The sequence below is a fragment of the Pelmatolapia mariae genome, linkage group LG17 (assembly GCF_036321145.2).
Source record: "Pelmatolapia mariae isolate MD_Pm_ZW linkage group LG17, Pm_UMD_F_2, whole genome shotgun sequence".
Classification (NCBI taxonomy): Eukaryota; Metazoa; Chordata; class Actinopteri; order Cichliformes; family Cichlidae; genus Pelmatolapia; species Pelmatolapia mariae.
Genome location: NC_086242.1, coordinates 17,780,583 through 17,796,188, shown reverse-complemented (window position 1 = coordinate 17,796,188; position 15,606 = coordinate 17,780,583). Strand labels below are relative to the sequence as shown.

General features: G+C 42.0%; 1 protein-coding gene across 2 annotated transcripts in view; it reads right to left on the bottom strand.

Annotated features, from left to right (window-relative positions):
• The window catches only part of creb3l2 (cAMP responsive element binding protein 3-like 2), a 35,038-nt gene extending 19,750 nt beyond the window's left edge, over nt 1-15,288 (bottom strand). For both annotated transcript variants that reach the window (XM_063500822.1, XM_063500823.1), the window contains exon 1: nt 14,743-15,288. In XM_063500822.1, coding sequence (XP_063356892.1) covers nt 14,743-14,841 — 99 coding nt within the window. In that variant the 5' untranslated portion in view covers nt 14,842-15,288. The remainder of the gene's footprint in view (nt 1-14,742) is intronic.
• Between the last annotated feature and the right edge of the window lie 318 nt (nt 15,289-15,606).

Here is a 15,606-nt window from a genome sequence, read left to right as displayed (position 1 = left end):
GGGTTTTTACGAGGGTAGGAGGGGGCAGAGATCCCCCTGGCTAACTGATCCAAACCCACTCACTCTGTCTTGGAAGCAGGCTGGAAATATGAGCTTCAGGGATTACTCCTCGTAGGCTTTCAAGAGGTAAAGAGTTAACATTAGCCTTGCAGAATGTGAAACAAAGCACTAAGAGGTGGACTGACAGTGAAATCCCTTATTGAGACTATATGAAACAGATTAAAAAACAACCAGTCAGCACTGAGGACAGAAAAAATATATATCAGCCAATCACATGAGAGCAACTCAGTGACTTTGAATGTTTTGGAATTGGTGTCAGGCAGACTGGTCTGGAGGGTCTAGTGGGGTTTTCCCACACGACCATTGCTAGGGATTCCTGAAAATGGTCGAAAAAGTAGAAAATATCCAGTGAGCGGAAGTTCTCTGTGTGAAAATGCCAGAGGTCAGAGGAGAATGACCAGATTGGTCCTTCCCTTTATGACAGTGCATCGATCTTCCAGTGGCTGCTTCCAGCAAGGTAACACAACACTAACCACAGATCATCTCAAACTGGCTTCTTGAACACCAAGTTCTCTGAACTCATATGGCCTCCACAGTCAGCAGATCTCAGAGCACTTTTGGGATGTGGCGGAAAGGGAGATTCACATCATGGATGTGCAGCGACTGCGTGATGCTCTCATGTCAACATGGACCAAAATCTCAGAGGAATGTCTCCAGCACGTTGTTGAATCCCGGCCACAAATAATTAAAGCAGCTCTGAAGCTAAAAGGGGTCTGACTTGGTACTACCAAGGTGTAGTAAGGGGTAAATGCTCATGCAATTCTTCTGATCAAATAATTGTTTAAACCTAAAAATAACTAACAGCTTCTGAAAAGAGAGGATTTACTCTACTTTTTATTCTATTTTCATGTGTGATGAGCATTTTTAACATTTTACAGGCTACATAACCAAACAATTGGTTTACGATACAGTTGACTGAGTAATTTATGGTAAAAAGATTTATTAAATGCAGCTTTTGAGCAATCCTAAAGCAGATTTTATGCTCTGCACTTGCTCAGAGGTCACAAAGACTAATCAGATGCTGTGGGTGAATCTGAAGGAGGACTCTGTGCCCTAAATGAGAGAAACTGTTCCAGCACACAAAACATTCTGCATCAGCATCAGCAGTGATATTATCACATATCAGACTTTGTTCTTTTTACACATAATGGTAGGGTGGAGAGACAGTTAACGGATGTAAACAGCAGGATGTGAGAGAGAATAACAGCAGGCATGAAGTCCAGCAAGGCTGTTTACCCTCCACCCACGTATGAACAAACACAAAGACAAAAAACATCTGAACTTTGCAAAAGTTGCAGCAGATCCATTTCAAAATAAAGGTTTCCAGAGGTTAACATCCATTTCCTGTCTAACACAGCGGCCTCAGACCTCATTAATGTTTCAGGCTGAATTATTTAAAAAAAAAAAAAAAAAAAAAGCCTTAATGTCAGCAGTTAAATGGAGCCGCGACAGGAAATGTGTTCAAAATGGGAATCTCTGAGGTCCCGGAATGGAAAACATCCCGAGTCAAAGTTCAGAGCTGTGAGTCAGCTGCTCTCTGAAGCGTGCAGTGATGGTACTGGAAATGTATGTGTGCAGCACGGAGGCGGCACAAACAGACCCACAAGAAGACAAATGGAAAAAACGTTTCAGGGTCCCCTGACGAGTAAAACCCAACCCCTCCCCCTGCCAACCCCTCTGTCTGTCTCTAACAGCTTCCCAAAAAGTTCCAGCTTCAACCCCCACAAACACAGACTGACACACACTTTCCGCTCTTTCCCTGTCATACTGACCTATCATCTGTGCAACCCCCACTCTTCCCCCACCGACCCTCCAGATGTTACACAATGACTTCAGCGGAGAGCAGGCAATGATATCAGCCTGTATTTATTTAGCCTGTTTTTACAGTGGAACCTATGAGAAGAACAAATGTCATAAACAGACCAACAGTGAACCGATTCTGCCTGATAATCTGGATCTTATTCTTCTGTGTCATGAAGCTCTGCTGTTACCCAAAACCCTGTCTTTGCTGAAGCAAACACTGGGTATTAATCCACAGCTGAAAATAGTCCCCGACAAATGCTTTATATCTTCCACACAGACTATTTTTTGCTAAAAGCTTCTTATTAATGATAAAAAAATATATTGCTTTTCAAGAAAACAGCGACAAACTGCAGTAAAAATACAAGATTTTTTGTTTTTGTGAAAACAGTTAACACTGTAGGGTCTGATGCTTTTGAGGAAAAACCTATTAGCAGCAAGCTATACTTTACATTTTTAAACCATAATACAGCATAATAATAACTTTGGACTCATGAGATAGTCAGAGTTTAAACGTTAAAGTAATGGACCAAAAATTGTGACTTGCACTGTTGTGGCTACGCCTCAGAGCGGTGTTTAGGTTTAGCTAGCAAAAGTACATTATAAGGAAAAGTCTTAGTGATCAATCGCATGCTGTCAGTGTTCGCTTCCACGTTAGTTATAAAAAATGTGCAAAAATTAAAAACTCAGCAAAACAACAAGTAGCTCAGTGTTCCAACATTTGGAGAAGGGACTGCTCTCACAGCTTGTCCCCCTGACCAGGACGACAGGTCAGGAGGGAGATATCATCACCCCCACCCGACATTGGGTACCAAGCCCCAAGAAAAAAAAAAAAGAAAAAAAAAAAAATATATATATATATTTTTTTTTTTCACAGGTCAAAATATTGGTACGATAATAAAATCATTGTGTGGTCTGTCTCTAGTCAGACGCAGCAGGGAGGCAGTGTTTCTGTTAAACACAAGCACAGCTGCCCCTCATCTTGTGTGCATTTCCTTCTTAAAAACTGGGTCAGCACGCTCCTAACTTTTTCCATCTCTGCACTGCTAACACTGACCATTACACTCACACCTCTCCATCTGAACTCCTTCACCCTTACTCACACATACTTTGAGTTCTTCCAGCTCTCTCGAGCCTCTGATTTTCTCCCAACAACACAAACGTCTTCAACACTGTTGAAGTGCGAAGATTTAGGGATTCATTTGAAGATAATCTCTCCTAAAGCTCAGTTTATCACTCTTCTCTGTTGTGTTTCTTTGTGTTTATCCGGTTTGTTGCTGCAGGTTTCCTTCCCCTGAAGCGTTTGTCACCGCCGGATTTGGGGTAAAATCTGGGCCGGCGCTGGTCTTGCTGTGCACCCTATAGTGAGCCGTCTTAATCCTCCGAAAACTCAAACACTTGCCTGGGCGCGTTGCTGATCTTAATTCCCCTGTTAGCAAAGTTTTCCTGGGGTGGATGCTTTCTAAGCAGATGCATGCTTCAATGAAAAGTCATGCAGGCTGACGCACACTTGCACACATGCGGTGAGTGTCTCATGTGGTGTGCTCTGTCAGAAGAGCAGAACACCTAGTTTAAAAAGGATGCTAAAATCTAATATTTGGGTAATGAAAACATAACAAGGAGGAAATTTCCTCCATGTCATGCATAAATGGAGTCTGTGGATCCCGAAGGATATACTTCAGTAGTTTGTGATACTTTCTCCTCAGTCTCTCCACACTTGCACTGAGTAATGTGCTAAAACTAAAAATGGACTAAATATTTAGCTTATGTTCCACTTTCAAAACGAGCACAAACCGGGCTGCTTGGTGCAGTTTGCACACACCCTAAAGTGAAGCCACATCTGGCGTCCTCACACTCACATGCAGTAACTTTCTGTGTCGCTAACATCTGCTGCAGCTCACCAAGAATGACTGAAGAAAAACAAAAAAAATTGTGTGTTTAGGGCCTAAAGACAACACGGGGATGGAGACCGGTCAGTGACCCTCCAGAGGTCGCTAGGGCAAAATGTGTGTGGCAAGTGGTTGGATTGTGTTGCTAGAGTGAAACTGGTTACAAAGAGGTACAGGATGCTGTTTAAAACCTTCTTGCGATTGCTTTGGTTACTAGCAAGATGCTGCGGTCACAAGCAGTTCGCATGAAAAATGCCAACTTGTCTGCAAACACTCACCAACCCTTTGTCGAGCTGTAGTGAAAGCAAAAAGAGTGCAACACAATTCAGAAACAGAGAAAGGTGGGCCTTCAAAGTAAAGGTTTTACCTTCTGAAACACGCTGGTAAAGTACCACAACTTTTACTATGAAGGTGAAAGCTTTCCCTTTCCAGTTTGTGACAACTGTTTTCAAATTTCAGTGCAGCTCGATGAGCAGTTAGCAAGTGTTTATGTGGGTGACTTTAATGTAAACTACAGCATCGTGCTAGCATCCAAAGTGATCACAATGAGGATTTTGGTGCCGCACCCTCAACAGCTTCAGCTCCCCAGTAACTGGTCATTGAATACTCCATTTTTCCCAAGTGACCAGGAGGTCGTAGGGGGTACCTGAGCAGTCCTCATCAGTAGTTTACATTATGGCTGGGAGTCAATGAGTGGGAATGCCAAAAAAATGTGGGAAATATGGGATAAAACATCAGATCCAGCAATGTAGAATATATTCAATTTGAAAGAATTAGGGATTCGAAATGATTACAACAGAAAATACAAACTGAATTCAGAGGTGGAAAAAGCTAAAATGCATTTGAATTTGTCTCAGATAGGTTTTTATATCTTTCTGCTTTTGCAGACTCATGTTGTATAACCGACAACTGTTCGTTTGGTAATACTTTATGATGTCTAAAAGAAAACCTCAAAGACTGACAGATTTGGCATGTTGCAGAGTGCTTTTCTGTGGAAATTCTGCAGAAGTTTGTGTTGAACGAAGCGTCCAACACAAACTTCTGCAGAAAAAGAATCTGCATCTTGAGTCAGATTACAGCGATACTGCTAAACATAATAGTCTATTTAGAGGAGATTCATGGAAAATTATGAGGAAACGCATTAATATGTGAAAGAATGAAAGGTTAGGAAGCAAAACAGACTGATTAAGTCACTTTACATACAGAAAGACGAGTCAGGAGCAGCTGCAGAGATGTTTCTGGCATTTCCAACAGGAGCTGACTCGTCTAGCAGGAGTGACGGATGGGGGGGGGGCTGATGGGTAGAAAGAGGAGTGAAATGCTAACTCGACAGCAGATGGACAGATTAGCATCTTAAACAGGTCTGGATTGGACTTTTGTTGAGTCACAAGGCAGGTTACCAGCTACTAAAAAAACAAAAACATCAAAGCTGAGCGTTTCTTGGTGCTCACACTGTTTAATACCCAGTTTACAGGCTTTACACGCTTTGATGTTTAATACATGAAATAGTGGAGCTCATGCAAAAATCCCAAAGTCTCACTACAAGCTGCTAAAGCCACTGAAGTTCTGTTTACTCAGCAAATTTAAAGTTTCTTACAAGGACAAAATCCTGTAGAGCAGCTCTGAAAACTCGCCTGAAACTCTTACGTTTAAAGAATTTAAAAAAAACAAACAAACATGCTTCTAAAGAGTAAAGAACCAGAGGTCAGTTATCTGTATTTCACCAACAGCGGCTTCTACATAAAACCGCCTCAAGGCTCATTTAAGGGCTGGGTGTATAAACTACTCAGAGGGACATTGAACCCACACCCTGCTAACCACACACTGCCATTTAAAACCTTTTATGGTGCCTAAAGCTGAGGGGAGAGGGGGCAGAGAGATAGAGGATGGAGCGAGAAAAAGGAGAGAGAAAGGTAGAAGGAGACAGAAATACAGACAGAGGGATACATTTAGCTTTGCCTCAAAGAACCAAGGCTCCTGTGGATTTTCCATAATGATCCCTCCCCACGCTGATTACTACCTTCGCTTTGCTCTCAAATGGCTGCACGCCTGCAGAAAGCTCAAGTCTGAGTCCACTTTCAAAGTCAAAAGAAAAGTTGCATCAGATTTGACAAAGAAAAAAAAAAAGTGTTGCTCATCCTCTGTGTGTGTGTGTGTGTGTGCACCATCTGCAGACCACTGTCACTTTTAAAGGCCAAAACAGTGACATGATTAACGAGATGCAGGAGAGAGAAAAGTCAGAGAGTTTATTCTCAGTGTAGAAGCATTCAAACCTAAAAGTTCAGTCGCATTCTTTAAAAACTTTTCAGAGTGCAGTCCAGCTTCGGCATGAAATAAATGTGCATTTAAATATTTTAAAGCAGGAAACTTTGAATCACTCTGCAGCCATGCTTGTCTGTCAGTTCAGGATGACAAACATACGGTCTAGGGACAAGAATTGGCCCACCAAATGGTTCAATCCTACTCCCTGGATGGATTTGAAAAATGCAAAGAAGGAACAAATAAACTTTGGATTTTTCAACCATCCTACTCACAAAGGCCTTTAGACTAGTCTGCAACCTCCTGGCAACCACCAGTCGTGGGGAGAGTTGTGTATTCGACCAGCTGCTGGAGGTGTCGTGTAGCGACTAGGTGAGACTCCTTGCAGGTTGCGGTGGTCACCTTTAGCTGGTACGGAAGATGCCGACTTGTCTGCAAACACTTGCTGACTACTACTACTGAATGCAAAAAAAGTGCAACACAGACCAGAAATGTTGAATCTCCTCCACACAACAGAAAATAAAGGTTTATTTTTTCTTTGTATCCCAATAAATACACAAACTCATGATTATCAGATTACCTGTTTTTACAGCAGGTCCACAGTAACAAGGCCAGTTTACTCAGTAAGTTAAGACTGAGTTTAGATTTGGATTTAAACCTGAAGAGCTGCACTGACTGGCTTAACTGACTTACCACAAAAGCATTTCTTTATAATTGCATTGCTGAAATTGCGCTTACTTTATTACAGAGATCTCAGGCTGCTTGTCATCAGTCGTATAAATATGATAGGTTGGTAGGTTGAGTCATGAACTAATGTGGGTTTGACACTCCTGGTCTGTATACTTTTGGTGCGATTGGTCCGCTTGACTTGTGGTGCTCAAACAACCAATAAAAAAGGTCCTTTTCATGAATTTTGACCTGGTTGCTTAGAAAATACTTCCTTAATGAAACTGCTTACATCGGGGTCTGTGGCTTCTCTTTTTTTCTCCCTCTACTGTCCTCCAAAGCAGGTCTTTATAGTATCCCTCTTCAGCAGGTCAGCTGAAGAGGGATACTATAAATATTTGCATCCTATCAGACAGTCCTGAGCCTTAGATGTATTTCAGTAGCAGGAGAATAGATCCAAAAAGAAACTGAGGCTATGTGGATTTTGAGGGGGTGGGGGTGTTACAGGGTCATGACCTTTGAGAAGGCAAGCATCTCCAAAACTGGGACACTTACAGCAAAGCTACACAGCTGGATAAGCAGCAGCGTGGGCCAGAAAACTCTGAAGAGTTGATTTTTCAGAAGAACTCACTCGCTAAAGTAAAATGTTCTTCATTCAGACAGTTTTCTTCTAATCACTGAGTGAAATCTGACTGTGGTAACTTATCATGTTATTGTGGAGATTCAGGAAATGCGACAGACGCAAAACAAAGTCAAAGGAAGCAATAAAACCCACATTCAGCCTTCCAAATACACATTTACAGAAATCCATTTCAAACACATCCATTTCATCCCCGTTTACCTGCTAGTATTAGTCCTACTTGTCTCAACCTGTGTCTCAACGAGTGGTACTCGTAGTCATTGGCCAGTTTAGGTATTCAGAATCAAAGTCAGACTCAGACTAAGAGTAAACACAGAATTTGGCCCCTTCAATCTGCTATTTTATTTAATTGTCGGGATTTACCTGACTCTGAGGAAGCGTGTGGGTTTACCAAATTACCAGCATAGCAGACAAGTTTAAGCAGTGACCAGAATTCAGGACCAGACGGTAAAAACTGAACCTGAGAGAGGACTGCAGAGGTTCTGTACAGCTGCTGCTATGTAATTTACCAGTTTTCTTAAATATGAGCAAAACATGCAGCAGCATAGGGAACAATAAGAAGATTTGCTCAGTGTATAAAGCTTAAAAACATCAACTCAACAGTAAAGAGACAAGTGGAGCTGAGGCCCAAAAAATTCAAGTAACTCCTAATTTATCAGAACTGCAGTCATTTTGTTTTTAGAAATGATGGATTGTTTTAATCATTTTAAGTAACAGTGAAAATGTTGCTCCAGTTTTGGCTTCTCTGATGTGACGATGTGCTGATTTCCTTTTCCTTAAATGACAGTAAACTGAATATGTTCAGGTTTTTAAAACTAGGGTCATCTCTGGTTCCTTTGATAAGAAATTAATTGATTATTAAAAACCTGTGCAGATTAACTAATAACAAAAAGATATTACAAAATTTCTGCGCCGTCAAGCATCTACAGTTTAAATTTATTGCACTCGTTTGCATATTTATCTAAACTTACGACTTCCATTCATAACCCGGAACCGGATTGTCAAACACGCTTCACTGCCCAGGTCTGAGTATGTAAATAAATCAGACTGCGTCACTGGATCTTTGCGTCATCCTTTTGTTCCTGTGCGAAAGTCACAGTCGCCTCTGCGAACAACCTGAAGATCCGGCACCACGCCTGCACTAATAACAGCTACTTTGAGCTTTGTTCTCACACTCAGGTATGCTCCTTCAGCACAGACTTGAGTTACAGGTGAACAAATCTAAAGAGGCGTGCCTGGTTGTGACATGCAATGTGAACAATTCGAGCTTAAATCTGAATCCTTGTATAGTAAAATTATCCTTCGGTGATTCTAAGAATAAAATACTGTGTGAATGTGTGTGTGTGCGCACACTTTTGTTTGTGCATTTGTGTGTGTCCCTATGCCCTGAATGAGCATCTCTCTCCGCGCTCTGACACTCATGTTACAGCACACACTCGGACCATTCAGAGAGAGACGGAGCGAGGACACCGGCGAGCAGGATGCCCTGCCCCGACGGAGAACAGGCTCTGCAGTGTGAGCACACGGGCCAAGCTGTTCCCCCTCTGCTGGAATAAAACACCTCTGTCCCAAAAGTGTGCCGAGCCGCCACCAGCCCATCACATGTGTTCATAAAAGTGCTGGGTTACAGCTGGAGTTACGCTTATGGATAGCACCCAGAGATTATCTGTAGGTATGTTGAGCGTTATGTAAGAATACTCGGAAAGCTGTAGCGCATGTGTGGAGCAAACGCACACTTTTCCCCTGCGTGTCGGTCTCTTGTGCTCACCGCAAGGGCAGCGAGTTCAGCATGTGCTCAGCTCCATGCCAGACTCTGAAATGGAATTTAAATGAGTTAAATTTAAATCACTTAAATCAGAATTTAAATCTTCCTGACTCCTTTTCCTGAAGCCTCTGACAAAAATATGATCTTACCGTCACTTTCTGTCTCTTCTCCACTTGCTGCAGGTCTTAGCTACAGGTGTATGTGTCAAGAGTGATTTGTTTTTCCTTCTTTGTTTAAGAGGGTCTAACATGTTTTTCCTTATTTTCTGTCATATTTGTACTGTTGATTTGGCTTCAAACCACTCTAAACGCCTTCTTTTGTCCACTCTTGACTCTAGCATGATATCAGTGAGAGTGAATATCCCTAATATGACCTCGGCAGTCGATCAGAAGAAAACTGGCTTAAATGGATATGTGACAGTGGCGGCACTAAGATAAATGCTTATTTGTGAACATAAATCAAGCAAAACTACTCAAGTACAGTTTAAAAACACAAAATACAGAACTGAAAATAAAAGAACAGACCCCATTCCTCCTGCACACAAGTAGCACTCACAGGCAAACAGACACACAAATGAGTCTTTCGATCCATTTTTCTGTTTCTATTTACTGTCTTGGGGTTTTTTGTGTGTGTTTGCAGTGGTTTTGTATCTCTTGGCGGTTGTTCCATCTGACTATTGTGGTCAGTGTGCATTTCTTTCTGCTTCTTTCCCATGAGTTTCTGACTCTGTGGACATGCTGATGCTCACTACAAATACTTTGCATTATTTTGTAGCTGCCTTCACATCCAACTCTGGACAATGTCCCTAAACTTACAAGACTGTTACCTGCTCTTTTTACACATCAGCTTAATCAGATGTTTCGGGATCTTTGTATTAGAGAGCTGGCAGGTCAAAGGGCAAGTCTGACCCGATTGATTCTGACATGCGTCTAGACAACTTCAAGGCTGGACCGCGTGCGAGCATGAAAATGGCCGCCGTGGTTGTTTTGGGAGTGACCTTTGAATAAAAATGAAAACCATCACGTGGGACACAGACTCTGGTCCTGGCCACCCTGACCCTTGGGCCTGTGCCCAGCAGTCCCAGTGTGTGATTCATTCATGTCTCCACATGCAAAAACATCTGGTATTTCACAAGAAAAAGGAGCAGAGATAAGATAAAAGTGAGACAGAAAACAAGTCTAACACAAGTAATGATCCCACAACACTCAGAGTCATTAAATGACCATTAAGGAGGTTACAGCAGGACAGATTAATGTCACTAATGTTTCTTTCAGGTGTAAATCTACTGAATATTCTGTGAAATACTCTGTGAAATGACTCCAAACTATATGTTTTAGCTAGATCTTACTCAAGCACGCAAACACTTCCAACTTCTTTTCTCATAAGGTTTTGTTATTCATGTGTTCCTTTGAGTCTCTTTCAACAACAAATAAATATGTAAATGAAAACCCACAATTTCCCTTAATACCAAGGAGACAGACAAAGACACAAGTTCAGACAGAATTTAGCAACTAACCAGAAACATTCTGTAGTGACCAAAACATGAGCTAAAAAAGGACAATTATCGGACTATTTGAAAGGTGAAGCAAAACTAGATCTCTTTTCCACACCTGGAAGTAAAAGCCGTCAAGTGGATTGTCATGAGAAAAAAATGGTACCACGGGTACAAAAGTCACCCGTGTCTTCAAAAACTCAATTTTTAAAGAGTAAAAATATGAATACACAAGATTTTAAAATGTTTCAGTAACTAAATAATTTACACTGGTTTAATTCTTTCAGAAAACTGCACAAGACTTGAATAACTTCTTGAAACAGACAGACAGACAAGCCTAAAATATGTATTGTTACGCCACTACAGTGTCACTAAAGGAATTTCACGGGTGAGTGGAAATAAAAGGCTAAAAAGAAAAAGGAAAAAACAAAACAAAATAGCACCTCCACCTTCAGACCAATCAGGTGTTATCATTCAAAAACCTGAGAAACCTGAACACGATAAAAGCTTTCAAACAGCGACGGGATGACATGGGAGGAGCGCTTGACTGATGAGAGGAGCAGCCGTAAAGGGTGAGGAAACGACACGTGCTACCGCTGGAGAAGGTTTACCCCGTCGAGAGGAATTCTAGCGAATGGCAACAAACCTCCCTCCCCAGGGGTGGTGGGGGGAGAAAATGCGAGAGAGACCTGACCCAGGACCTGAAGAGAGGAACAAAGACTCCAGTCTGCTTCTCAAGCTGCCGGAGATTCAAACACTGCAGGCTTGTTGGTTTCTGCAATCATGCATCCCCCACTACCACACACACACATGCTATTCATGCCTTACTAAATATAGTGTCCAGTGACCTAACAGGAGCACCTTGCCTCTTAACACAACCTGGGCTGTGTGTGTGTGTTGGTGAAGTTTCACCACAAAGAAACTAAAGTGAAAAGTGTGTTTAGTGTGAAAGATTCACCGATTTGTAAGGCTGATTCTGCTAAAAGTCACAAAACATAATTTTTTAATTTTTATTCTAGATTTTAGAAACAGGTTTAAGGAGATTCGGAGGGAGCACATTTCGCTGATTTGTCATCTGAACGAACATCAAAAAGGTTTTAGACTTTTGCTCGGCTGTCTTCAGTCTGAGAAGTTCAACCAACTTTAGCCACAAAGTGGGAGGTTACAAAGTTTCCGCCAATCAGCAGGCGATCGTGCAAAAAAAGGGGGCTGCACGAGTATATTACCATGCAGTGGCTGGTTTATGTACTTGTTGCTGTAGCAAAACAAAGTATAATTAGCCACACCTTATAATCTGTGAATTCAGGTGTGTTCAGTCCCATCGGAACAGGTACGACATCAAAATTAAGCAAGAAGTCAGTTTGGGAGGTTCATCGATATTCCACGATCAACTCCAGGTGTTTTTATTACAAAGGTTTCAGGAATACCAGCAACTCCAGCACGAAGCGTCAGACCACGTAAAGTCACAGAGTGCGGTCGTCACCAACGCTCTGCTGACTCAGTAACTGCAGGGCTCCAAACCTCCTCTGACGTTAACATCAGCACAGAAGCTGAAGGCTGGGAGCTTCACGGCCTCCATGGCTGAGCAGCTCCTGGAGGTTTAACGTGCACGTGTCCCAGTACTTCTGTATATATATAGTTTAGGTAAGCGCAATGTGACGTATGGCCAGCAGGGGGCAATGCCGTAGGTTGGAATAAAGAAAAAAATTTCTTTAACAGCTAGGTGATGTCATGTTAGCAAAATACTTATTTTACATCACCTGTGGAGGGCACTCTGAAATGAGCTGTGTAGAAGAAGTATGAACCTTATTAACAAACTTTTAAAGCACATTATAATCAGATATAACTGATTATATACATGAAGTTTGAATAAATTTCCATGCGGCTGCAGAAATAACTGCCCAGACATGTCGCCAAGATGGCTGTCAAGTGGCAGGACTTGCCTCTAGAAGAAATTGCCTGCATTTTCCAGTGATCTGCCGTATATAAATCAGTAGATATAACGTATGCAAAATAGAAATACATCAGAAATGCTTATATGCAAATGGAATGGAACCGATATTTCCATTAAGTTGGTAATGATATGCATCTTTCTCTAAATATTTAGCTCGTACTCAAAGCCGCTAATGGCGGGAAAAAGCTGCAAGCGCATCGTGAAGTCGTGGTGGTGAATGATTCAGCAAAACAGTGGCTGTTTTTACACATCCAGTGGTAAGTTGTTACCAACGCTGACTTTCACTCAACTTTTGCTCCATTTTTGGCCTCCCTCTGACCGACTGCCTCTTTTGGTAAATGTTTTTGATCGGAAGGCTCACAGAAATGCAAACGGCTGCATAATTTACAGAATTTTTCTGTATTTTCATTTTTCAAAGATCACAGCTACAACTCTCGGGTCTGCAGGTATTTGAGAGGAACTGTAGCCTCGGGTCGTGTTTAAAGGCCCTTCATTAACAGCATGAATGCTCTCTGAAGCTTTAACACAAGTCTTTACCTGTCTGCGGGAGGCTGTCTGTGTTTGTGTGAGCCTGCTTTACTCAGTCAAATCTCATCACACAGCCACAACATAGAGCAGGAACACCACTTCTTTCACTTTTGGGGGGGAGGGGGGGCGGGCAAGTCAGCATGATGCAAATGATTAAATTACAGATTTGTAATGTGGCTCAAAGTTGAGAGGGAAAGGGCTCAGAGAAGTGAATATTAAGTCAATGCAATGTCCTCAGAAAGGATGGAAACAAAAGTCAGGCTCATTAGGCGCCTGTGGTGTCTGATTCCCGTCCTGTAAGTGAGCTGGACTTCTCCCTGCAAACCCAGACGCTCCTCCCTTCTCCACACACACACACACACACACACACACACACACACACACACACACACACACACACACATATGCAGATTTGACACACAAACACCTCTCAGTCTCACTTTCTCCATCTCACTCGCTCGCCTCTTGGCCCACAGTGTTCCCCGAGAAGTCACACAGCTGGGAGACACCCTTCAAGTTACATAACTGCAGGCCTCATCTTACTGAGGCCAGACGCAGCACTCATGTTTCTCTTTTTATTCTACTTTAATCTGCTGCTCTTTTCTCTCTCTTTTCTCTCTCACAGCACACTGCAACGCTGTTGTTTGTGACTAACACCTTCTGTGGACACATAAAAGCAGAAGCTTGCGTTTAAGCAAATAACGTGGTAGAATTGAAGCCGATATAATGTTGACTGCGTATGAATAAATTCTTTAAATATCCCCACTTTGCATGGATATTTTTTGTAAATCAGATACCTGACCAAAATAATAACAGCAGCTATAACAGGTTCATGGTCCGACTCCAGGTTTTATCATCTACAGGACATGAAGCAGCAGATCACTTTAACACACTTTATAAATATTTAAAGGATACTGTTAGGTAGAGAGCCAGCTCCAAAAAATCCAGCATTAGTAAAGCACTAAAAACTAAAGTTATTACTCATTTAAATCTACTTGTTGCAGGGATGGTGGCTCGATGCTCGGCGTCTCCAGATGCTAAAGGATTCTTGAGAATAGCACTGAACCCCAAGCTGCTCCCACTGGTAGCTCCAAAGCCACTGGTGTACAAGTGTGGTTGTATGAATGAGAAAAGTACTAAAAATATCTGCGTGTGCATCTATACTAAAGAAAGAAATACTACATAAATGAGGACCTGGAAGTATATATATATGTATATTTTTAAAAGCAAATGCTTTGATTTGATTGGAAAAATAATGATTTCCAGGAAAGCAGCTTATAAATAAAACCGCCAGATACCTGTAATGAGGTCCACATTATTCACCTCTGAAGTATGAAAGAGTAGAAGTACACAGTAGTGTAAATATACTTGTGTAGAGTGCTTTAAATGTGTGTCTTAGTGAGTCATCTGAGTAAAACCTTGCAGACTGATTTGTTTGAAAAATGTAAAAATGAGTCAGAGGAGCATCCTGGACCCCAAGGCTCAACATTTGAATGGAGAGCAGGGTCTCTCTCTCCTCCCCCCCCCCCCCCCCCCCCCCCCCCACACACACACACACATCCTCCCCCCTCCTCTCTACTAATACCTCATCTAAGTGAGATAAGGGTGATCATCCCCCGCTGAGCAGCTGCAGAGCCTATCACCAGACCCCTGATCGATCATTTACACCCTTGCTAATCGATCACTTACTGTGGTGTTGAGCACACAGTCGATTTCTCCGGCCTCGGACAGCTCGCTGAGGTTCCTGTCCCAGTGAAGAAACGACTCACTGCTGTCCAGGATCTCCATGATTTCCTCCACACAGACTCTCTGTGGCCTTGTTGTTTTTTTCCCCTCCTCCTCCAGCAGCAGCAACAGCAGCACAAACACAGCGGGGCTCTGTTGCAGTGCAGACAGTCAGGCTGGAAACCTCAAACTCCACCGGAAAGTTCTCCACAACTTTTTGGAGCGAAGGCAAAGAAATAAAAACACAGTCGAAACGCGTCCAGTCGGTTCAGATACAGAGAGAGAAATGTGAGAGAAGGCTGAAGCAGACGCATTCAAGCTGAGAGCTGTTGTTGTTGTTGTTTATCATCTCTCCTCTCTGGATCAGGGTCCACAGAGTGTTTCCACCAGGCTCCCCTTCCTTTTCTTACCTCCTCCTCTCAGACACAGGAATGTGTGGGAGGAGTCACAGACAGCGAGACGGAGGAGCAATAAAGAAAAAACAAAACACAAAACACAAATCAAACTCAAGTCTTAATCTCAGCCTTTAGCACGACTGATAATACAGCATCAAACATCACAGCATATTAAAAAACAGAATATGTAAAAGCTCCGTCATTAATTTTTGCCACTAGTTTGAAAATAGTCAGGTTAACTAAGCGGAGCTTCCGGTCTCTAGTTTCAAAATAAAAAACCTAATAGTAATAACAAAGACAGCAACAATATTGTTTTAATAATAATGATAATAATGATAATACATGCAAAGATATTGATTGCATACAAAAATATTTGCTTTTGTTAATTGTGATGTAAAAAAAATACTACTACTAGTACCATGTTGTAACAATA